The sequence below is a fragment of the Apodemus sylvaticus genome, chromosome X (assembly GCF_947179515.1).
Source record: "Apodemus sylvaticus chromosome X, mApoSyl1.1, whole genome shotgun sequence".
Lineage (NCBI taxonomy): Eukaryota > Metazoa > Chordata > Mammalia > Rodentia > Muridae > Apodemus > Apodemus sylvaticus.
This window is the reverse complement of record NC_067495.1, coordinates 13,219,289-13,245,028: the sequence shown is the minus strand read 5'-3', so window position 1 is coordinate 13,245,028 and position 25,740 is coordinate 13,219,289. Positions and strand designations below refer to the sequence as shown.

General features: G+C 41.9%; 1 protein-coding gene and 1 non-coding gene across 4 annotated transcripts in view; one reads left to right on the top strand and one right to left on the bottom strand.

Annotated features, from left to right (window-relative positions):
* Positions 1–5,947: 5,947 nt before the first annotated feature.
* LOC127675831 (U6 spliceosomal RNA) lies at positions 5,948–6,055 on the top strand. The gene has a single exon (XR_007975522.1). It is a non-coding gene; the product is annotated as a U6 spliceosomal RNA (small nuclear RNA).
* A 1,611-nt stretch (positions 6,056–7,666) lies between these two features.
* The window catches only part of Clcn5 (chloride voltage-gated channel 5), a 167,740-nt gene continuing 149,666 nt past the window's right edge, over positions 7,667–25,740 (bottom strand). For all 3 annotated transcript variants that reach the window (XM_052170816.1, XM_052170815.1, XM_052170817.1), the window contains 8 exons: positions 25,385–25,507; positions 24,525–24,731; positions 20,855–20,935; positions 20,078–20,620; positions 17,067–17,253; positions 15,499–15,897; positions 15,131–15,347; positions 7,667–13,686 (listed from right to left, as the gene is read on the bottom strand). In XM_052170816.1, the coding sequence (XP_052026776.1) occupies positions 13,596–13,686; positions 15,131–15,347; positions 15,499–15,897; positions 17,067–17,253; positions 20,078–20,620; positions 20,855–20,935; positions 24,525–24,731; positions 25,385–25,507 (1,848 nt within the window). In that variant the 3' untranslated portion in view covers positions 7,667–13,595. The remainder of the gene's footprint in view (positions 13,687–15,130; positions 15,348–15,498; positions 15,898–17,066; positions 17,254–20,077; positions 20,621–20,854; positions 20,936–24,524; positions 24,732–25,384; positions 25,508–25,740) is intronic.

Here is a 25,740-nt window from a genome sequence, read left to right as displayed (position 1 = left end):
ATGATATATGGTAGACAGATAACACAAGAAAGTATTGGAGATTCTTGACCGAGTACATGTGGTTGATCCTCTTCCAAAGGGGAGCCTCTACCTTCAGTCCTGTGTAATGACTCCTGGGCAGAAACATGGGCATGGAATCCTGGTTACTTGAGTGGCTGAGATAAGATTGCAGGACTAAGCCATCCTGGGGTACAGAGTCAGTTCAGTTCAAGGACAGCTGTGACAAGTTAGTAAGACTCTGTCTCATACCAATAAAAACAAATGGAATGGCAAGGGCCCAGCCATCTTTGAGAAACATGAAACCAAGTAAAGATTTGGAGGCAGTAAACTGATGTATGTGAGGAGCTAACCAAAAGAAGAGAGTGTGCTGGGAATAACTGTGGGAAGAGGGAGTGGGAAGAGAATGGGGTGTATTCATTTGCTCACGCTGCCCTGACCAAGTACCACAAACTCTGGGCATAAAGAAGTGTACACTCTTACAGTTCCAAAAACTTCCAAGTATGACCAAAGAACAAACCTTTACTCAAGCTTCTGCCAGATAATAACACAGATCTTTGTCTTTATTTTCATGTTGATGTGCTGTGTGTGTCCAGATGTCCACTTCTTACACTTGGGAGACTGATTTCCACAGTGTGACCCTTCTGAAGACCTTAATTATATCTACAACAACCACATTTCCAAAGGCAGTCTTTCTTTTTCAGACACCAAGAGTTAGGATTCGTACATGAAATTTTGGAGGACGCAGTTTAATGCCTAATGCAAGGCCATGTCTGATGAAGGCCAGAGAAAGCCTCGGAGACCAGGCGAATGAGTTGAATGATCTCTGAATGTAATGAGAAATCATCAAAGAGCTTCACATCAGACAAGGGACATGATGTGATTTGTTTTAAAAGGGTCATGTTGGCTGCTGGGTTGGATTAGGAGGGAAAACAGCACCGTATGCCGCATGAGTCATGTGGCTGCCCTGCAAGAGATGGGAATTCTCGTCATAACAGCCATTTACTGGACCTGAGGGCTCGGATTTCATTGTTTATCATTAGTTCACAGGAAAAACAAATTTAGCTGTCAACTGATAAGATGAACACATCCTCATGACCACATATAAAATATTGTCCTTCTTGGATGTTTACTTCAAAGGTATGAAAGTAATAAAAGCTTTTGGTTAGGAACTTCAAATAACATCAAGGGAATAAACATAAAACATTAATCCCAACCCTGCTCCATCCCTACTTCAAGACTGTTTTCATTCATTGGAGATCCCGTATCCATCTTTATATATATTTATTAGATTAGAATCCACAGGCCTATGCAAACAGTAGGCTAACTGTCTAACCTCATCAAGACAGACTTTTGCTTTCATCTTTCTACAGCATGGAAACTCTTAGGACAAACAAGAACACTGAACTGCAAGCTTATAGAAGAAATACCATTGAGGGCTGGAGTGTAGTTCAGCAGTTAGAGGCCTTGCCTAATATATACACCTATCCCAGTAGCAGTTGAAACAAATGTCATTAGACTTGAGATCAAAAACTCCATGTCCTAATTTCTGTTATTTCCTGCCCCTAAGATGTTGAGAAAACCACAATCCAGGAAAGTCGTATTCTCTTATATTTTCCCTGTTACATAGGGTTTTAGTGTAATTCAAGGCTGTGTGTAGTAAAACATTAGTGTATATCTATAGACAACTCTCTGATCTCAATATATACACAGCCATATGTACTGGAATCTACTCATGCAGGGATGTTTGTTTGTAATATGGAATTGGGGGAGTGCTGCTGAAAGATAGGCAGGTAGCTGGAGTGCAGTTGACTTTGGCAGGAATGGGGATGTCTGGGGTGAATCTTGAAGGGGTTGATAGACTGTGGTCCAGCGGGAGATGAAACAGGAGGGAAGAAAGGGAGTGGATCCCTCTAAGTAACCATATGAGACATGCTGCTTTGGTCCTTCAGATGCTCTAGTGTAGTATCATATTCAGAGTGTCAGAAACAGAAATAATCAGGAAACATGCTTACAGGAGAGGGCTGTCTAAGATGGTTGAGCAAACAGTGAGCAGAAGCTTCCCCGCCCACACAGTTTCAGGGAGGTTGAACTTTTCTTTATTACAAATAATTATTGGTTTATGCTATTTGGAGGAGTCTGTGATTTAGTGTGTAACCAGGGTATGGGTCTGATTTTTCTCATTGCATTCCACAGTCCCTACCACAGTATAAGGCTCTAAGTGGGTACTTAATGTTTGTTGAGTGAACCATTTTTCCTCCACACATTATCATTTTTAGGGCAGTAATTTTTACTGATTGCTTTTATCACCCATTGTAGTAGTTTGAATGAAAATAACCTCCATAAGCTCATGTACTTCAGGACTTTGTCCCAAGTCGGTGAAACTGCTTGGGATGGATTGGGAGATGTGGCCTGGTTGTAGGAGGTATGTCAGTGTAGTTGTGAAAACATCAGCAAAGTTTTGAAACCTCACTTTTTTTTCTTTGTGAAAAGCTTTAAGAGAAACAAAAGGAAGAAAGAACTATTGGCTATTTTTATACAGTATATATCTTGCAAGTCTGTACTAATACACTCTCATATTACAAAGGCAATTAAGAGGAAGACTCTTCCTTCTCATATTTTTTGTGTTTGTATGAAGCCTCACTTTTTGAGGTTTCCAAAGCCTACTCCATTTCTAGTTTACACTCTCTGCTCATGCTTGTGGGATCAAGATGTAAGCTTTCAGCTAGTGCTTCAATGCCATGGGTGCATGCATGTTGCCTTGTCTGCCTTCTGCCATGCCCACTGCCGTGATAGTTATGGACTCACCCTCTGTAACTATAGTCCATAATAAAGCTATTCTGTAAGTTGCCTTGATTGTAGTTTCTCTTCACAGCAACAGAAAAGTAACTAAGACAGCCCTGAACATACTTGATGCTTAAATCTCACTGTTGTGTTATGTCCTAGAAGACACATGCTGCTCAGATATTGCATGTTTCTTGATGTACTGAAGGCCTAATCCCTGATCATTGGGAGGCACAGTACTGTTAAGACTGCCTAGTTTGGAAGTCTTTAGGTCGTGCAAGGTGTGCTCTTGAAGAGGACTGTTGACCCAAATGGCTTTTCTCTCTTCCTCATGTGTCTCCTTTGTTCTGTTACATGATAGCCTCCTTTATCATTCAGCAACCTGGTCAAAGATCCAAAAGTAATAGATCAATCTGATTTTGAACAGGTACCTCTAAAACTGTGAGTCAATATAAAATGTCTTAAGTTAATTGTCTCAGATACTTTATTATAGTGATAATACACTCATGTAGGCAATTGTCAAGGTCAAGTTGTCATATACAATTTTGGCTTGTCATGCCCCAAGGAAGCAAGGTTTTCTTTTTTAAGATTTAAAAGTTATTTACATATATGTTTATATGGAGGTATATGCATGTGAACATAAGTGCTCTGCACAATCAGAGATATCAGATATCCTGAAGCTGAAGTTAAGAGGTACCTGATGTGAGTGCTGGGAAACAAACTGGGGTCTCCTGCAAGAGCAGCAAGTGCTGTTAACCTCCAAGCAATCTCTCCAGCCCCTCAGCTACTTGATAGGCAGTCAGGTGCAGAGAGAACAAAGCTCCAGAAAAATTCACCTGATCAATAAGGAAAAGGGCGAAACATAGCTTTCATCACTGACAAAGGGTTGTGCTAATATGCTAATAATAAAGTGGTGGTATTTTTCTGTTTCAGTATGAAACAGGGTCCTGCTACACAGTCAAGACTAGCATGGAACTCTTGGTGCTTGTGACTCAATTCAGCCTCCCAAATAGCTGGAATTAGAGGGATGCACCACCTCATCCAGAAAGACTTTAATTTTTCAGAATAAACTCAATGCTTCCATACTTGTTTAAAGCTCTTGTATCCAGTGGCAATTGGGGCTGTTTAGTGTGAGTGAGGACTTCAGAAGATCCACAGGAGATCAAGGAAAGAGCAGAACCTGGGACCCTAGGGAAGGATGTTGGGTGACCTGGAACTAGAGTGTGAAAGCCAGGAGCTACATGGGCCTGAAGAATAGTGATCACACCTCCGTTTGCCTGCAGTAGTTTCAGTCTATACCTCTTGTCCACTGACAGTTATCAAGGCACTCCCATCATCAAAGGGGCTGGAGAGGTGGTTTAATGGTTAAGGATACTGTTCTTACAGAGGACTTGAGTTTGGTTCCCAGTAACCATGTCAGGCAGCTCACAACTGTATATAACTCAACTCTTAGGGGGTCTAGCATACTCTTCTGACCTGTGTTCATACCTGCATTCACACTTGCACACAACACACATGCATGCACACACACACATACACACATACACACAAATGCACATGCACCCACATATGTGTACACATACACTTAAAAACTAGCAATATATTTTTAAATTGTCTGGGTCATAACATTAGTGATACAGGCATCCTGATGAGACAGAATCTTGCTGTTATCCAGACTAGGTTTAAACTCAAAATCCTCTGCTGGAATTACAGTAATGATTCATCACACCTGACTCATAAGTCTTTTCCTTAAAAAATCATATATTTTATTATGTACATTAAATAGTGTCTAATAAACCAAGAATTATGATTGAATTTGGTATTCCTGTAACGTGGCTATAGATATGAATTACTGTTTCTTGACCTATCTGCCTTCCCGTTACCTCCGGACAAACCTTAGCCACATCATGATTGCACTGACATCTGGTGGCCATTCTCAGGTTTTTCTCTGGCCACACCTGTACCAGATATCAGTGTTCATGCTCCATCAGTTTTTATCTGAGTCCTACAGCCAATCCTACAGGCTCATCACGGTCTTCTTTTCTTCAGAGGTCATCCTATCAGATGCAAGAAGGGTGATAGTCTGGAATGCCGCACTGCTTAGTTGATAACTAACATCTGGAACCAAAATATTGTTTGAGTGTGGTGGACCATACCTATCATTTCAGTACTCAGGAGAGGTAGAAGGGTCAGTTTAATGTCACTCCTGCCTAGGCAGCAAGTTCGAAGCCAGCTACGTGGGACACTTTCTCATAAAACAAAAATGAATAGAAATTGGTGAGCCTTCAAGTTCTTAAAAATATTTATTTTGTGCATGTTTGCGTGTGTGTGTGTGTGTGTGTGTGTGTGTGTGTGTGTGTGTGTGTGGAGGGGGGGGCATTCACATACCACGGCACCATGGATATGTAGGTCAGGGCAGCCTGTAGGAATTAGTTCTTCTACCATGTGGGAGAAAAAAACCCTGGAGATTGAACCTGGGTCTTCAAGCTTGGTGGCAGATGACTTTTACTCACTGAGCCATTTCACCAGCCCAGGATTTCAGGCTTATAAGGCTTAGTTTGATACAGAGAAATCCTTCCTAAAATGACCCCATGTAAAGTCAAGGGTAATAATGTTCTTGGTAGGAACAAAATATCGACAGAAGTATTGTACAGATATTTTCAAATATCAAACTGGAGAAAGTTTAAAGGTTTTAAGATATTTTGTGTGTGGATGTGCCACATTACTGCAGTGTGGTGGTTTGAATAAGAATGGCCCCGTGGGCTCATATATTTGAATACTTGCTTCATCAAGGAGTGGCACTATTTGGAAGGATTAGGGAATGTGGCTTTGTTGGAGGAAGTGTGTCAACTGGGGCTGGGCTTTGAGGTTTCAGAAGTTCAAGCCAGGCCCAGTGTCTCTCTCTTCTCCTGCTCCCTGGGAATCCAGATGTAGAATTCTCAGCTCCTTCTCCAGCCCCACATCTGTCTGTGTGCCACCATGCTCCACACTTTGACAATAATGGACTAAACCTCTGAAATTGCAAGCCAGCCCCAATGAAATTTCTCTTTCACAAGAGCTGCTGTGTCCATGGTGCCACCTGTAGTGGCCAGAGCGCATTGCATCCCTGAGTCCTCTCTCCAGCCTCATCATAGAGAAAAATATCACATTAATAAAATAAACTTGGGTGCTCGCTTCGGCAGCACATATACTAAAAATTGGAATGATACAGAGAAGATTAGCATGGCCCCTGCGCAAGGATGACATGCAAATTCGTGAAGCGTTCCGTATTTTTACATATTAAATGATGTCCAAAAAGAATGGAGGAGTGGCCCCTGGTTCTGGAAAGACTCAGTGCAACAGTATAGGGGAATTCCAGAACAGGGAAGTGGGAAGGGGTAGATGGAGGAGCAGGGGGAGGGAAGAGGGCTTATGGGACTTGCGGGGAGTGGGGACCCAGAAAAGGGGAGATCATTTTCAATGTAAATAAAAAATATATCAATAAAAATATTTTGATCAAAAAAATTACACACATTTATTTATTTATTAAAAAAATAAATAAAAAAATAAAATAAACTTGGGATGCATGTCAACTGCCTTGCAGGTAGGTTCTGGCTGAAAGAGGGAAGGGGTATGGAGGAGGAGTCGGCTGCAGCAAAAGAGAAAGTGTAGCCTTCCTTTGGTTTCTAGGTTTCATAGAGGTGTGGAAATAACTGTTGTGTATCTAATCACTTTTCCTTCCCACGTTAGTTTACGTGCAACTCTGGAGAGTCTTTCACCTAAGGCATTTTTCTGTCAACATATCATAAAGAGGATCCTATGAAGGATGGCTAGTATTTACTAGAGAACACCATTTGACACTTTTAAAATATTTATTTTGAAATGTGTCTGTCTCTGTGTGTGTGTGTGTGTGTGTGTGTGTGTACATGTGTGTGCACCCACGCATGCCCTAGAGTTTGAGCATATGTGTGCTGGCGCCCAGGGATACCAGAGGTATTGATCTCCCTGTAGCTGGGAGTCTCGGGTGGTTGTGAGCTGCCTGCTGTGGGTGCTAGGAATAGGATTAGAATCAAATGCAGGTCCTTAGCAAGAGTAGCACATGCCCTTAACTACAGAGCGATCCTTCAAACCCCAGAGGTACATTTTAATCACCCGTCCTATTCCTCATCTGAAGCGATTGCAGGCAGTAAGTCTGCCAAAGGTTATACTATCACACACCATTAAGAACTCAGGGAGAAAAAATGCAGCCCCTAGCTCATTCTCATATCAGGGAAGTATTACCAATACACACAAGCATAAATGGAGCAGCCAGTGTCGGCAATGCCTCAGAAATACAGGTGTCCCTCATTTGTCTCCTTATAGTAACAATCACTACTGTAGCTGGGGATACAGCTCAGCCATAGGAATTTTGCTAAGAATATGCAAGGTCTTAGATTTCATCCCCAGAATCAGAATCAGGTCTATGGAGGAGGTGGGGGGGTGGGGACGGAAACCACTGAATCTATTTAAGTGTGATGATTAGTATTTCACAGACATTTTTAAAGAAGTGAGCCTGGTGGTGGTTTTCAGTTGCTTTAAAATATTTTAGATTTCTTTACTTTTTTGACTATGTTGCCTCCACGTATGCATATGCACCACGTGAGTGCCTGGTGCCTGTGGAGGCCAGAAGAGATCACCAGATCCCCTGAGACTGCAGCTGCGCATGGTCGGGAGCCATCATGCAGCAGCTGAGAATTGAACCTGGGCCCTCTGCGAGAGCAACATGTGCTCTAAACCCCTGAGTCATCTCTCCAGGCCCTAGGCTGCTTTTAAAACTATTCCCCAAGCCGCACCCCCTACCCCTGTGGTTTTGATGGCCACACCTCAACACTGGAGAAAGTTCAAGGTCTTCAGGAGCAGACTCGACTCAAGTCGGATAAGGCTGTGCTTTATTACATGCATAATTACAAATCTGTGCGAAGTGACAATGTATAAAGCAATGGCAACCTAGGTTTAAGCCACACAGAGAAAGGGCTGGACGATCCCATTTAACCCTTCTGCTAATGTCCGTTCCATTGCCTTGAACAAGATTGTTTCCATTTCTTAACAATTTGCATAGCACTTACTTGTCAAAGTGCTTTCCATTCATTGTCTCAGTTTATCCTCACAACAACCCTGTGAGGTAGGTAGGGCAATTTACACTATCCCCATTTTGCAGATGGGAACACTGAGGCACAGAGCGGTTAAGATCTTGAGGCTAGTTAGTAGAAGCATAGGGAATACAAACCAGGTCACCTAACTCCCCAATCTTTTTTTTTTTTCCTTTTTACACTATGTCACTATACGTGACCAGGGGGCAGAGCAGAGTGAGCAGTATACCACAGCTCTGGCTGTGTCTATGAGCAGGTGAAGATAAAGCTACAAAAGCGCGGCTGAAAGATTGGCAACCCTCTGATAAATGACTGGTCTGAACAGCTCAGCACCAAGCTTCCTGGGGAAACTCGGGCTGTCTTAGCTTTGGTTGAAGCTCATTTCCGGATGCCAAGCAACTACATATATCTATGCATAAGCTTCAGCTGAACTTTGACCACCTCTTAGGAATTCAAACGTCCAGTCAGACAGATTTTCTTTGGCTACTACGACTGAAGCCAGTCCTCCAGATGAGCTTCCTATAGAGAACTTCACATGGTGCCCATGGGCTGGATCCTGGCCCTTCTGATCCTCCTGGCTTCAGTGACTCACCCAATAGCTGGTATATTTCCCATGGCCAGAAATGAATGGGCGGAGGTATAAACAAGAGGCTGGCCTTGGTCAAATCAATAAGAGTCATCATGACATCAGAGTCACCCTCTGGTGACATGACCAAGATGCTGTCAGGCCCAATTCCTTTCTGGCCTGTACCTGGATAGCAGCATAGCTTCAAAAGACAATTTTAGAGAATACAATATTAAACATATAGTTCTTATCTTGAATGGAATACAATTGAATCATCACACAGTCCCAAAGGACCAAATATATAGTTTAAAAAAAGTAAATACTTATATATAAAAAGCTGAGTACTAAAAAGGCAGGACAATGGAGAAGAAAGAAAAGTGGAAGGTAAAAAAGAGAACGAGGGATAAGGACCGTATATTTTGAGGTACCCTCTACATGACGGCAAGGCTGAACACTACTACTTTGATTAAAAAAAAAAAATCACAGGTTCTGTTTTCTTCTCCATTTCACTAAATGGCATTTTTCTCTCATTAAATCCTAAACTACTTCTTAATCCAGCACACATTTGAACTACTATATAATATAGCTAAAGCCCTCGGCATTCCCAGTAAGTATTTCTGGCTTTGGCCCCTACTGTGGACTGCGCAAACTGCCAATGGCCTCTCATCAGCTGAGGAGTTTCCGGTCTCTGTTCTCGGGGTCATCACGTCCCTACTCACCAGTCCATACTCAAACAACATGGTCATAAGAATGGGAAGAGAGCTGAAGGTGGGATCCGCATGTTAGGGGGAGCAAAAGAAGAGACAGAGGCCCTTCGCCTCTTTGTACCATTACACAGTCTCTCCTCAAGAAGCCAAACATCAGTCAGGGCATTCATTGGATATGTGTGCACACGCAGGCCAAAGACCCTTTGGTAGCAACTTAGAGGTAGGAAGTTTTAACTGTAAGGTTGGACTGGACGGGGTAACCTGATAGACCCCATTGGGGAGGGTGGGAGGGGGGGAATGACAAAAGGAAGGAAGGAAGGTCCATATATCACATCCTTCTTGGAGGATTTGGCAAAATCCTACCACCATCACGGCAACATCTCCTTTTCTTCCCTTCATCTCTTTTGAACTTTGCCCAGATGCAGATGCTTAGGAAAGAGAATATGGCCAGCATTATGTATGGGGAGTAGCTTGAACCTGTGAATACACATTTTCCCAAGAGCTTCTCTCCTTACAACAAATGGCTGATCGGGAAGCAAAGGAAGGCCAGTAACGGGTCTAGCTCTGCTGTGCCCACTCATCTCCAACCCTGCTCAGCTCCTGAGCTGCAATGGCAGAAAGCAGCCTATTTTCAATATAGAATAAGGACATAGCAGGGGGAGCTTAAAACAAAAATGGGCAAATGTGTTTATCATCTAGACATCCAGATGATGCCTTCCTCCTCAAGGGTTGACTGTCTCCATAAAGCTAGACTGCCGTTAAGCCAAACAGTGCTTTGAGGCTCTTGTTCATTTGGGAATCCTGGACTGGATTTGCTTCCCTCTCCCTTTGGGGCTATGTGGTGAAGCCCTTTGCCTACCTTATGCTAAGATGTATGGACTGGGGAACGGGATGGCTTCCTACATACCATCAGGCACCACCCAGACCACCCCAGAGGTGGTTGCAAACATTAAGGTTTTAGAACAGTAATGTTGAGCCCACACATTCAGAAGCTGATCCCCTTAGAAAGGTCCCTCCCTGCTCTTCCTGCAAAGACTTTCGATTTAGACTTTAGTGCCAAAACAATTGGCCTGCTTTTTCAGTTAAACCAGCAAATTAATTGTTTGCTCTGCCAGCTGGCCAATTCAAAGGATCATCAATTTCAGCTAATCCACCAGAGGCACTCTTTTCTGTGGACTATATCAGCTCTCCTCTGCAGCTGTGCTGAGCCACGACGCTGGAACCAGAGAGAGGAGGAGGGTGTTTCAATTTGGCCATTTCTAACCAAATATCAAAGTAGAAATTATCTCTAATAGCAATTATTTCACCTCGCCAGTCCTCTGTTTGTTAATCTCCAATTGAGCTCACTAGGCCATCTCTCTCTCAGCTTCATTAAGCTCTTTCCACTGAAGGTGTAAAGATATAAAATTTAGCCGTTAAGACTGTTAAAAGATCCATAAATCTAGCCCTCACAGCTAGACTTCCTCCAGTATAGTGCTTAGGAAAATTCACACTCTTTGAGGCATTTATTGGCGTGCTTCTGTAAACACTTTCCTTACATCAGGCTATTTCCTTTTCCAGTACCAAAATAAACTTGTCTCAATTCATTTGAAAAGCTTAAATTATCCAGTATTTTACCCTTGAGGTATGTAGTCATTTGAGGCTACTGACAAACTTCCCTCTATTAGCTTTGTTTTGTTGTTGTTTTTGTTGTTGTTGTTGTTGTCACTGTTTTGTTTTTAGGAATATCTAACTGATGGAATGGAATGGCAATGACAGGAAAGAGTTCCCTTTTCCTCAAGACAAGAGCCACTGTGTGTCCAGGTGCTGTTCTAGCAATCTTTAAGAATACTCCAGTTGGAACTCTGTCAACCTTTGAGCTAAACCATAGGCTCGGACAGACGACGGACAGCATACAGTACAGCTATCTCTCGATTACAAGCTACAAGGATTCCTGAGAAACTAAGATTAATGAATGATATTTCTAAGGAGTGAGGTATCAAAGGGACATTGTCAAATTATCTGAAGGGCCTATTGGTGCTTAGCATCTAGAAAGTATCCGTTCGCACAGTGTTATCTGATTTCTTAGATTTATTCTCTGAAGTAGCACCTTAACACTGGCTCGTCTGTGTACAATGAAACAAAAGAACTAGAGGAAACGCAAAGGCAACCAAGATATTCTCCATGCCACTGCAACTCTCTGAGCTAGGACCAAACCTCCCCTTGCCATCCAATACCAGACACAGTAATGCTTCCTGCTTTACAAACCCTAGTGAGGCAGCATCACGAAAGAAAGGTACTGACTGAACCTGAAATACAGACAAGAACTTTCATCTCCACATAATACACTAGGTGGCCATGCAGTGGCACGGAAGAGACAAGACATAAAGTCACGGAGCCATGATGATGATACCATGTACCCCGAAGCATTCTTTTTCATTAACACGCCAGAGGAATATACTTAAATGGAGAAACTCTGGTGGCTACCTTGATATAGGAAAGATAAAAAAATCAAAATATGTCTTGGCTACTCAGCCCTGAATAATAAAGACTTTCTGATTTGGGAATGATAAAAAACTGGGGTTTAAAAAAAAAACAAACCGGTCCTTGACTTGGGGATCAACACCTTTTAAAATGAGGTACACTGAGTTGTTTGGGAGGAGTGGGGGTTCTTCACAGGAATGTGCCAAGGGCTGCTGATCCTGTACTAGAAAGATAGCAGGAGATATTAGGAACAGGCTTGTAAGATAAACAAGGCTGAACTCTCACCTGATGACACAGTCCTCCTGCCATGGGCATTTGAGAGGGAAACTGAGGGAGGTATGGCAGTAACAAGTGGGACCACATGGCAAACAAAAAGGCTGTGTGTGTGTCACCTCTAGTCCAAGTGCTGGGAGACTGCTGAGCCTTGGCTTACAATTTAACTAACCCTAGTAGGTATTTTCTGTTATTCTTAGGAATGATTAACTAAGCTGACTGCTCCATCCTAAAGAGGATTCCATGCTGAGAAGAGAGGCAAACAGAATGGAGGGAGAGTCATTGCACATGGATAAAATGATAGGAAATGAAAAAGAGTGGTTGGAATGCTGGCGGTGGCTCGTGAATTCCACCAGGTGTTTCTATAATGTGATTTTTTTTTTTAAACTGCCACAGATGTGGTAGGAAATTGAGACAGGCACCTTTTTTTTTTAACTGGGTACAAGCACCTTTGGTGTCATCAGGCCTTATCCCTACACCTAGGTTTTAGGATGGCTCTGCATTTTAGTTAGATTTCTAAGGATGGCACCTCAAGGTAACTGCAGTTGCCTATCCCGTTCCAGTTCCTTCCATACAAGTGGAAGTAATCTCCAGCCTGCTCCGTGCTCACAGGAACAATGGCCTGTTGTACGCATTCCACACTGGGAGGAGCACAGGCGTCCAGTTATTTTAGTACTGGTGATCCTTTCAAAGAAATGCACCAGGATGCTAACGGAGCTCTGAATCTTCCCCCACTTTACCAGTATTCAGCCTAGACTAAGTTCCAGGTACTGCTCTTATTCCAGAAGCCTGAAGTACCATCATCGTGGAGGTGGCATCTGGGTATGAGATTGGGTTAGGACTTCACAAGACGTGACATTCCTAGCCAATGACTTTTGCTCAGAACTTATCTTCATTTCAAGAAAACCAGAATAAATGATTCCTAGCTACTAACAGATTTCTAACAGAGTCCTTGTCTACTAGCTAGCACTGCCATTTGGAAAATTAGCCTTCCTTCAGCCAAGGAGAAAGCTCTGTATGAACTGTGTGCACTTCAATAGACCAAGACAAGCAGGCCCACAAGGTCAACCCCTCTACTTCACTTGGAGGAGATTAACCGAAGCAGCACTGTCTTCTGATGAGAAGGTAAACGTAACAAACTAATAATGCTAAATACTGTAACAGGAATAAGAATTTAAGTGAATTTTCACAGTCTAGAAAATGCCATTGCTATTTCCTTCTGGCTTCCCTTTCCGTGGCTTGAAAGGCAAAGCCCCTTAGTTCATACTTCATCTCCCATCAATGACAGTTAGAGTCGCCCTCCAACACATGAGTTTTACCATGAGTTTCCTGCAGGCTATTTGTCAGAATAGTTGGAATTTTTCTTGCATAGTTTTCAGTGATTGCATATTGGCTAACGATTATTTTTAAATTAAAAAAAAATATTTTAAAGAACAAACATAATTAAACCACAGCCATCTTGTTTACTCTTTCGTGAACCCTTCCTAATGCAGTATCACAGAAGCCTAACTGTATTTTCTCCTAAAGAGATTACTTTCCAGAAATTATGTAGTGCAACTGATTAACTTGTAGGAAACAGACAACACACTAATATGACTTCACCATCCAAATATGGGAAATGTGTTTTGGGTACCCAGTTAATAAAATATATCCATGGTCCGCAATGTCCTTGTTTTATATCCAAACAACCCCCTGATTCTAGTTGAAGAGAATGGAATCAGGGTCTTGGTTCGCCATCTGTGCTATATGCTTTAACACATCCTTTTTGGTAATGATTCCAAGTAAGCGCCTGAAAGACAAACACATAAAAGAAAACCAAAGTAAATGTATGGTGAAAATTGTGCTCTTAATTAAAGGTGATGTTGGTCCTCCCTTAATCCTTCTCAACTTTGCCTTTGTCAACACCATCTGTTCTTGGAGAACAATGAGCTAACAGCAGGATGTATATTTACCCCAGACTAAAGGAGCAATACACATGTCGCTAAATACATCAATACTTCTACATCTAGGTCTCAGGGCCCACGTTTTCCTCTGATTTAAATATCACTCTCTAAACCTGTGAATGGTGCCTACTTACTACAGTCCTGTTCAAATGCTCCCCCAACCCTAAACATCCCTGGTTCTATGAGCCATCTGAGACTCTGCCCTGTCCCCAGCAATGGTATGCTCTCTGCAAGATCATCTATGGCCTTTATTCTTTTGACTTTTGTCCTATGAATATTTGTGTATTCCTGCCTTCCCTGTAACCATGAATAGTCCTCAAGGACAGAGAAAGGCTTATTCACTTTCGTGTCTCCCCAGAATCTCATGGAGTGTCTACCCTCTTACACGACTTAGGGTTTCAGTAAATGCTGAACATACACCTATTAGAGAAATTCTTCTGACTTCGCTCTTATAAAGTATTTACTATGCAATCTCCAAAGTTTAGGAGCAGGAGAAGTTCTTAAAGAGTTGTTAACATAAAGTGTTAAAAACAAGAAAACTTCCCAACACTCTCTTCACTCTGTACCCTTTCCCAATAATAAGAGCAGGGCTTCTTTGCTAGAAAGCACGTATTCCAGGTCTTGGTCTTGAAAGTTCAAAGACTTGTGATTCTGCTGTTTCTACTATCCAAGTACTGAGATTACAGCTATGTGCCACCATCCTGATCGATAGTCTCCTGAAACCATGGCTTTGGTTACTCAAGATCAACCATAGTCTGAACCCACAGTACAATACAATAAGCTATTTTAAGAAGAAGAGGAACTCTGCATTTCTAAAACTCGTATAACAGTTCTTTAATTGTTCTACCTTATATTTATTGGGTTTTTTTTTTTACTGACTGACTTAAAAATTAAGTTGTGTGAACATACAGTGAAAACACATTATATATGAAGGTTAGTACTAGCTACAGTTTCCGGTTTCCAGTGGTGATCTTGGAAGGCATTTCTCAAGGGCTGGAGGGGCCACTGTACATCTCAGACACCATTACAATTTTAGTGATGCCTGTGCACAAGAGCACAGTTCCGTTCTTAGTAGAGAATCTGAGTTCCTAATAATATGCAACTAATAGTTTGTACCCCTAGAACATATTCTCTTTCCTGAAGGCCATTGATCACATCTACCTCCTTCTTGAGGCTTCAAAAAGGCCTTAAAATTCTTTGTTTACTTGGGGGGGGGAGCGGGTTCTCCCCTTTACCTCTCTATTCAGTTTTCTCCCACGTTCCAATCTATCTTTATTCAAGGGTGCTCACCCATTGTGTGTGACCAGGCACTGGCGCAGTCCCAGCTTGCGGAAGATATCCACTACGATCTCCATTGGCGTAAGGTCTGTCACAGTGAAGGGGCTGAGATCCAGGATGTTCCGAAGCTTCAGGGTAGGTGGGGTGTATGGAGGCATTGGAGGCGAGTGCTCCGTGAAATAAATGATGGAAGTGCTCACAACCCCGTCCTGTTTCTTCCGGGCATTTTCTGTGTAAAGAGAAGAAAACGAATAGTTGAAAATTGAAGCGCTCATTCTCCATTCTGTCCTTTAACTGGACCTCTCTCTCTTCCTTCTGTCTCCCCGATTTCATGCCCAGGTAGTTATCAGGTTCCTTTATCCCTTTCCTAAAACCCTTACCAATGGAAATAATGAGATCTCTTCGAAGAACAAAGCCTACAAGTCTTTGTGACTCTCGGGACACGACCACCGGAAAGCCACTATAGGTGGTTTCACTGATTATGGTCTCCACATCTTCTACAGTCATGCTGTCCTGAGTAAGGACGGTCAGCAGGGGGTCATTTCTCCGGGGCTTCATCACATCCATTGCCAGAGTCTTATGAGCAAATTCTTCTTTGGCTTCAAGGAAGGGGTATCCATTGAGACGGATGTGGGCATCATAAATGCCCTCTCGCCCAAGAGCATCTGCCACCCACTTGCTTGTCATGGCTGCAGCCATCAGAGGCACAATATATTCCAGGCCACCAGTCAGTTCAAACATTATAACAACGAGAGAAACAGTCATCCGAGTCACCCCACCTACAAAGAAAACAGACATAGGAAACATGCTAGGACAGGAGGTCAGCAACAGTTGTACAGATTCCAGATTGCATTGAAGCAAGGCCCTCCAGTAGACATGACTTCGATTTCTCAAAATTAACAAAGTCAAAGCAGCCTTCTAGGTAAAAAACAAAAGAAAACAACAAAAACCCCATTGCTCATTTTCCCTAATTGCACATGCTCATTATAAAAATGTAGCTGTCAATAAGCAGAATACAATTTTCAAGTTTTTTTCCAATATAAAAACACGTATTTTTACATATGTGAGCTCATATTATGTTTAGTTCCTTACCATATGTGTTTCTCTTTATGTATGTTTGGAATAGTCAACATTATTACCAATTTAAAATTAAAGTAACAAAAAAAGATTGCCCTCCCAGGGGCAGGATTAGCCCTTCCCACCATAAAATAAATGTAGGAAAGAAAATTCAGCATCACACTGGAAGATGCTAAACATATCAGCAGCCTGTGGTGCAGGTCTTCAATGCTAGTTACTCAAGTGGTAGGAGCAAAAAGGGCCACATGTGTGTGCTGGAAGAACTTAATGAGATGCTATCTTAAAATAAAAAAAGGAAAATAAGGCTTAGAATATAGTATTCTCATTGGTACAGAGCTTGCCTAGCAAGTAGCATAGCTTGGCTTCAATCCTTAGCATCACACACAAATATATGTTAAACAGAACAGAATGATGTTTAAGGGCTGTATAATGGAATGTATGGATGGAGCATAACTTATTGCACAAGTTCCTTAATGTTCAAATTTAAGTTGGTGTTCATTGGTGGGCACGGGGGCTGGGTTGGTATACAGACAAGGCCTTACTAATGTAGGTTAGGCTGGCGTGGCACTTGAGATCCTCTTGGCTTAGCCTTCCAAGGACTAATTACAAGCATCTGCCACACCTGCCTAATTTTTGTTCCTATAAATAATACTGTGATACACATTCTTATGCAGCTATCTCTGTCTAGATTTCTGATGACTTCTATATAAGAGATTAAAATTCCCTTTGTTAAAGTGTATGAGAAATAGTAAACGAAGAAGAAATGAATAATCGTGCCAAAAAAAATCTCACTGCAGTCCACTGTGTTTCTTAGTACTCTTCATTTGTATGTTGCTGGCGGGGTGACCTCTTTGAAGCAAACACTACTCACCTAAGCAGGCGGCAGCCCCAACCATGGCGTAAAGGCCAGGGGTGATGCAATCGGCTCCCTGACTACACCAGCTATTGAAGATGCCCCAGTCATGGTGGTAATAAGCCAGTTGCTCCATTCCTACTCCTAAAAGACGGCCAGCTATAGCACCAACGGCCATGCTGGGGATAAAGAGACCAGAAGGAATCTGCAAAGAGAAAGCACAAAGTGGTTAGTGAGAAACAATGCAGTTCTTGGCATATGGTAGGGTAGAGGACTGACCCTCTGCGAAGCAAACAGGCCAACGACACTTTAACTATGCACTATGCTACCAAGTGGCTGCAAAGACTTGTATGATACTACAGGGACTAGAGGTTCTCTGGGACGTGCAGGCAAGGGTGACTTCGAAGAAGCTTACCCTGATTCGGGGTCCATCAGGCAAGAGCCTGAACTCTCCAGACCAACACAAAACTGGAGGCAGAAATTAGGCCTTTCCCAAAGAAAAAGGAAAATAGATGGAATTTCTCATATATGCAGACATTTCCCCCAATTCTGAATTTTTATCAGCAACAAACTACTCTTTGTTGACTATTGTGTTCTATGCTGGATGGTCTACTATAAGATTTTATAGATGTTCTATAATAACCCCAGGAATTAGACATTATTATTCCCCAATGACAGACCCCCATGGCTTAGAGAGGTTAAGTCCTTTACCTAAAGTCAAGAGTTAGTGAATATTAACGCTGATATTTTCATAAAATACTTATGACACAAAGATGGCACCAGAAAAGTTTCCATCCACCCTCTAACAACACTACAGAAAATTCAACAAAATTTTAAAATGAGATAATGGCTTTAGCTACATGCTTAACCCAAAAATCTGCCTTCCTGTTTTGTTTCTTGGCTTCTAGGAATTATTACTATTAAAGGAAGGAAATGATATAAACACGATCAGAACGGCTTATGGCTCTTAGTGTGCACATGACATTGGAATGCAAGTAAGTGTGGTTCTATCTGAGGATCTGTAGATTCCCTTTAAACAAAACAGTGGAACAACAACGTTGAAATTAACCCAAGAAGTATCCAGACATTTTTCCATTTTTTTTCTACCCCTGGCTCACATCTTTCCATGGAGAAGATAGCGGGTGGTTTGGTAGTAGGGTGCTGAAGAGAGGGAACAAAGGAGAAGCAAAACCTAGCATGGAGGAAGCAACTTTAACTGATTTTCTATTTTCATTTCCTCTAAAACATGGATATTAAAACAAGTATTAAAGGTAAAGATCTGGTTTGAAGCAAGACATAATGATTGCACATGTTTCTTAAGTACATAATAATAATTCGTTATTCGGATACAACATGCAATGATTGAATCAGGATAATTACCATATCTGTCACATAAATATTATATCTTTGTCTTAGGAACATTTAAAATCCTCTCCCCATTTCTTAAATATGCAATCAATTGTATATTGTCACTTTTCTTTGCTATAGAACACTAGACCTACTCCTGGGATAACTACTTCTCTACATGTATGTGATCAACTTCTGTATCTTCTCCATGTGAAAATGTGCTTAGATTGGCATTTATACTTCTTGTGGTATGTGAGTGTGAGTGTGTGTGTGTGTGTGTGTGCACGCGTGTGTGTGTGTGTGTGTGTGTGTGTGTGTGTGTGTGTGTGTGTGTGTGTAGGGGGTATGTTTGTGTGGAGGTCAGAAAACAACTTTCAGAAGTTAGTTCTTGCCTTTTACCATGTGGGCTTTGAGAAATGAACTTAAATCTACAGGCTTGGTGGCTAGAACCGTTGCTGCAGAACCATTTCACTGGTCAGTGTTATAGATTTTGATAGTTTAAATACTTTAATATTAACATGCGAAGTGGAATCTGTGGGTTAACAAGTAAGCACTGATATTAACTGTAAAAAATTCACTGAGCCATGTTGGGTTGAACTTTCAAGAATTGCTAAAACCTAAAATGTGGTTAAGATGGTAGAACTCCTCATGGAGTTCAGGCTAACAGTGGGTTAGTCAGGCAATGTATTTTGATAGAAAATGATCTAAAAGGAATACCCCACTACCATTTTTGTGGGGAAAAATGTTTTTACATAGAAAAGGAAAAATTGTTCCTTTTAAAAACTCAAAGGTGAGCATTTGACTTAAATAAAGGTTCTGGAAAGACTCAGTGAAGCAGTATTCGGCAAAACCAGAACGGGGAAGTGGGAAGGGGTGGGAGGGAGGACAGGGGAAGAGAAGGGGGTTTATGGGACTTTTGGGGAGTGGGGGGGGGCTAGAAAAAGGGAAATCATTTGAAATGTAAATAAATTATATCGAATAAAAAAATTAAAAAAAATAAAAATAAAAGCAAAAAAAAATGCTCTACAGGGTCTAGATATCTCACAGGGGTTCTATACATTGAACTCAGATGCTCATGTTTATGAGACAAGCACTTTACTGATAGTTATATTAACCTCCTTGCTAGAAATTTTGCTTGGGGAAGCCTTATGTTTAGAATATAGAACAAAGGTTCTTGCTGTCCTTGGTCTGGTTGAATAAGAGGTCCAGGGAGCTTTAATCCAATGGTGTAACATGTGTTTCAGCCTGAGCTATTGTTTTAGGGTTGCTATTGTTAGTTTATGTAATAGGGATGGTATGGCTCACACTTTGGTAGTAACCCAGGAAGATAAATGAGATGAGTCCATGCTATAAGTAATGACTCCTGGGCCTTGATTTCTTGCTTGTATTTCCTAACTGAGGGCACTTATTGGGACTGCAGGCTGTCACTAAAGTTAAACAAAATGAATCATGGGTTATCAAATTAAAAATAATAACCTGAAAAAAAATAAAGGTATCAAGGAGCTGAGACAAACTTATCACTGTCCACATTTATCCAAATGAGAACATTTGGAGATAAAGGGGCTTCTGGGGAAATCTGACACCACACGAGCTATCAGGATTGTAGGATGCTTTGGCTTTGCCCTCCAAAGCCCACATCCATACAGGACATTCACACAGAATTCACCAAAAGACTGTCTCACCTTCATGCCAAAGGTGAATATAGTAATGACGATTTTCAGGATGAGTGTCAAAGCCAGCTGCCACATGGCGCTGTAGACTCCCCCACCAGCAGGTCTGTCGGGCAGCTCGCCGCCTTTGCTTGTGTTGAAGTGGTTCTCATAATCACAGAGCTTGGACGAGTCCAGGAGGCCACAGTCATTAAACAGCTCAGAAATGAGCTCGCTTGTGCTCATCCGGGTATATTCATTGGGGAAAGCCAAGATGGCAGTGATGGCTGTCACAATGAGTACCTCGACCACAGGATATTTGCCCAACTGTGTGGTTTTACGCTTCCGACACCAGGCAATGTTTGTGCGGATAAACAGAGCTCCCCAAAGGCCACCGAATATGCCTAGCACAATGAATGGCACAAGCTCAAAAAGATGCCATGGGGTGTGGAACTCCACGTAAAACAGAACTAAGCGGCTGTTTCCAAATGGATTGATGGAGCGGAGTGTGAACGCTGCCACCAGAGCAGCGAAGAAAGAACGCCATAGTGTTTTGAGGGGAAAGTAGTAGCTGACCTACAAGACAGAAGGTGAGAAAGCAAACATAGTCACTATGCCAAAATGGTTTCAAGTGAAATGCTGCGGCTGCTGACATTATAGTCAAGATTGAAAACTTTCCAGAAATTTCTGGAAATTACATCCCAAAAGACCAAGTTCGGCAGAAGACCCAGGTACTGCAACATATATAGATACTGACCAAGATTTCTAATATAAAGGCATATACATGCTCTACAGACAGAAGTCATTTACCTCTTCCAGGCTGAATAATACTCCACCGATAGGGGCCCCAAAGGCTACCGAAACGCCAGCAGCTGCTGCAGCAGATAAGACCTACAATGCAAAATATAAGATAAGCAATGGAGTAATATGACTTCCTTACATCCAATCATGCTTCAGAAGGAATATTCATAGGCACAAAGAATTAAAAAAAATCAAACTTGCATGGCTAACCACTTTCACACAAGCAACACTAATTGAACTCAACAGGCTATATTGAAATGTGTGTGGGAACAGTAATCAAAGGAGAAAGACACCATTAATTTGGGAAGGAGTGAGTGGAGCAGATGGATGAGGGCAGAGAGAGGAAAGGAGAGAGGGGAAGGGGTAGACTCATATTTTAATAAAAAAATCTTAAAAGGTGCAAAACCACAAAGTGTATATGACCTATAGCATAAAAAGTGTACCTGGAGGGCAAATACTATATGTTAGATGGTGACAATACACATGGTTCATGTGTTTAAACAAAAAAATTTAACCTTTACTTTGTGATCAAGGCATGTGTTTAATTCTAAATTGACGCCCACTGACAACCTTCCTTGTGCAGTAACTGAACTTGTGTTTGCAGACCAAGATACAGTACTTTGCTGGGCTGTTTCATTAGCACACTGTCTGGTTTATTTTATTTTTTTGAAATTATAATTATATCATTTCCCCTTCCCTTTCCTCTCTCCAAAAACTCCAATATATTCCTCCTTGCTCTCCTTCAAATTTATGGCTTTTTTAAAAAAAACTAATTCTTACTACATGCACATACATCTATGATATACATAGGCATTTCTAAGTCGCACCTACTCCGTCTGTATAATGCTATTGTATGTATGTATGTTTTCAGAGCTGACTGCTTGGTACTTAGTAAGCCATTGCTGGGCTCAGCCTTGGGAAAGACCACTTCTCCCACTTCTCAGAAGTCCTGAGCTGTATGCAGGTCTTTGTGTAGGGCTGAGGCCTTGTGGGCTTTCTCCCAAGGCCAGTTTAGGAAACATTTTGATGAGATATTATAGAAGGCTCTAATGACATCAAAGTATTTACAGTTTAGAATTGCCGACCCCTGTAATGAAGGGAATAAAGAATCAGCAGGAAAGATAAGACAAAAGGGGATGGGGCGGGCACAAGTGGTGTTTACAGAGGATTGCCCTGTGTGTGGAAGTGTGGCCATGGGAAATGTGCAGGACTCACACTAGAGATGTAAACCAACTAGAAGTAATAGGAACAAGTCATTTCCTTCAATACCAGTAGCTGTGGAGAGAGATGATTTTAAGGCATATGTTAAAGATAAAACTGAGCAAAATTAAGAATTTCGAAGAAGAATAAAATATTTCTTGACAAAAATAAATGGTTTTCTGGCTTTCCAGTCCTGGTTTCTCTGGGACTGGCAGAACCAGTAGGGAAATTAATGAGGGCAAGGAGGGAAAGCTGCAGTCCTAACCTTCCAAAAAGTGAGAGCTTTGAAAAGTCACAGCTCAAAAAGACTCATTTGAGAAGGACAGGGAAGCCAAAACTCAACTTGTAAAAGGAGATTCTCCTGGATCTGTTTAGGATGAAATCGGAGAGGGGTGGGAGGAAGAGGGCTCTTGAGTTCTAGATTAGTGAGTGGAATCTCTGCACCCCCTTCCAGCTCAAGTCTGCTTTATTTCCACCGGTCTGCTCACTGTGATAAGGCCGCTGCTCATGAACAGGTTGTGCTACTATTGAGAACCACAAGATGAGATAACTTGCACAAGGCCCTGGGTTTAGACCCCAGCACAGCAGGGAAAAAGCATTAGGGATATATCTGTGTTAGGGAAAATAGACTGAAGATCCAGATGTTTGGATGTTGCCAGATGTCTGGCAAGTTTCAGAAAAGCACTTCAGCTTTTATAAGGAATCTAGTTTCAGGCTCAACTGGATCCCTGTAAAGCAGCAGCAACCAGCACCGTTCCTGCCCCTTAGAATGGTGTTCTTTTCATGATTTCACTTGTTTAATAGCTTGTTTAATTTCACATAGCTTCTGTGTCCCTCTGCCACTCCTGCTTGCTTTCCTCTCCTTTCTGACTGTTTCAGGAACTTCCCTACTTAATGGTCCATACTTAAAACTCCAGCCTTTCAGTTTCCAGAGCCTGTGGTTAATCTTTTCGTGGTTTTATTCCCCTTCAGCAGAAATTGCTGGGTTCCAGTTTTACAAGAGCTCCTTTTTTAATAAAATCATCCTGACCTATTCCATCTGTGATTTTTTTTTTGGACCCTTCAAGGAAAATAAAGCAAGAACCACTGCTTCCTTAGGTCCTTAATTATTGCACAATAAAAGTAACCAATGACTTGGGACATTTTCTTTTTAGAATATTCTTCCTCCTCAAAATAGTACACATTAACACCTGGCTGATTTGAGCACAGGCACAGAGATACTACAGTGGAAACAGTTCAGCTGAGCTGCAGCAAGAGACAGGCAGAGAGAGGTCTAACAGAGGGAGAAACTAAATCAAGAAAACTCTGTCATTTGAAATGTGCTATTTATATTTACTCTTCTATCCACAGCAAGTTCCTCCAAGTCTATCATTTTATGTAACTTTTTAAAAAAGAAGTTACCACATATAAATACAATAAACAGTTCAAGTCCTCCCTTCTTCTTCCCTTCTGTCTTATTTTCCCATGCACCATAAGTACATGCTTTTCATAGTTTAAAACAAACTCATTTCCAGATATTTGGGAGCTTTACATATGTTCATCTTCATGCATACTGGTATGCACATGTGAGTTTAGGCACATGTATGTGCAAGGGCAGGCCAGAAGTCAACCTGCATCAGGCACCAGCCACTTGGTTTTTTTGAGAAACTGTCTCTCATTGGCCTGGTACCTGCCAGGCAGACAAAACTGGCTGGCCAGTGAGCCCCAGAGTTTTGCCTGTCTCTATCTCCCTAGTTCTGGGATTAGAAGTATGTACCACTTTTTAAAAAATGGGCTCGGGGGCTGGAGGGATGGGTCAGTGGTTAAGAGCACTGACTGCTCTTCCAGAGGTCCTGAGTTCGAGTCCCAGCAACCACATCATGGCTCACAACCATCTGTAATGAGATCTGATGCCCTCTTCTGGTGTGTCTGAAGATGACAGTGACAGTATACTCACATACATAAAATAAAATAAATCTTGTTTTAAAAAAATGGGTTTTAGGCCCCCATGTTTGCCAGGTAAGTGCTTTATTGACTAAGACATCGCCCCAGCCTCATGTTCTTCTTGAGTGCATAGAAATACATTTTTAAAAATTACTCAAAGTATCGCACAAACTAGCTTTAGTTTCTGCTGTCTGTTGTCAGAGTCCATGTCAACATACTTAGGGCCATTTCATTATTTTAAATAGTGGCATAGTTTCCTATGAGCAGAACACGTTTTTTAATCAAGCCCCCCGTCTAATGACCTTTTGCTAATTTCAAACTTTTTCAATATTAATAGGTTTATTTGAGTATCCCTAGGCACCTGTGGATATACACTTGCTAAGATGGCTTACAAGATGGACTCCCAGTACTGACCTTGCTGAACCAAAAGCTATTTGAATTTATCCAAGTGAAATTCCCAAATTCTTATCTGTGAGAGCACAGTGCTTCTGCTCCTGAGGGGGTTGGTGAGCATGGGGCAGGGGGTGGGGTGGCTATTAGGGTCACGTGCCCTTACCTCTCTGCGCTTGGCTTCATTCTTCCTGTATTTGTTGAAGCAGTGGCACAGGATGTTCCCACAGCAGCAAGCCACGTGCACTAGGGGGCCCTCTTTGCCCAGGCTCAAGCCAGATGACACCGCCAGCACCAAAGTGATAGTTTTGATGACAAGGGTCCACTTACCCAAATAACCCCTGATAATGAAACCACTCAGGATAGTTTTGATCTGCAGGCCAAACACAGAGAGATTGGAAACAGACTATGTAAATAAACAAAGCGAAACAGTTCAAATCTACACCCCTCACAAGAATTATCACTCCTTAGCAAGTGACATATAAGTACTTGTTCCAAGAGGGATGTCAGTGTGGGACAAATGTGAACTTTCAGGGATTTGGGGGAGAGTAAAGAGATGTGCGCAGCTGAAGTCTATTGTAAGGCGGAGTCTAATGTAAGGCATAGCTGAAGAAGCAAGCACAGCTGAGGAGAACAGGTACTTCCTCTGGTTATAAAATGTTCTGAGGATAAGGTTGATGTTCACGAAACATCCTGAGAAGTAGATATAGCCTGGAGTATGTGCCAAAGAACTATGAGTTAGTCAGAGAGCAGACAGGAACTAAAATTGTAGTTGCTCCAGTAAACCAATCTAAGGCCCAAATAGGTAGGTATGGGATTCCTACCTATTCCTACCCTTCTTTCCTCTTCTAGCCCCAATTCTGTGACCCAGGCTGACGGGAGACTTAAAAGGAAATTTAGATGGACTGTAAATAGCCTCAGACTCTGACCCTGATTAACAGTAACCAAGCTATAGTATATGCAAGAATACACAGATCTCGGCAAAAAAAAAAAAAAAAAAAAAAAAAAGGTTCATACTGTACTCACCTCAGGGATCCCAGAACCACAGGCATAAGGTGCAAATGCCTTGACAAGAGACACAGCAAGGAAAGCAAACAGGAGAGCCCAGAGGACATACATGAAGTAATTGACTATGTAGGCAAAGGCTCCCTGGAAGAAGACAAAAAGACAGACAGCAGTTTAGGGTACATAGCTGGGTGGGCAGCTCTTCCTGGTGACTTTTTCCCAGGAGAGCAGGCCAGAAAGGAAAAGAACAATAGTAAATTACTGAAATCTCTCTTTGTAGGCCATTCATCGGAGAAATTACTGAAACATGATTAGGTCCCTTGGTACTGAAAAATCACATGCCTCGCTGCAAAGGAAATTCTCGAGGACTGAAAACT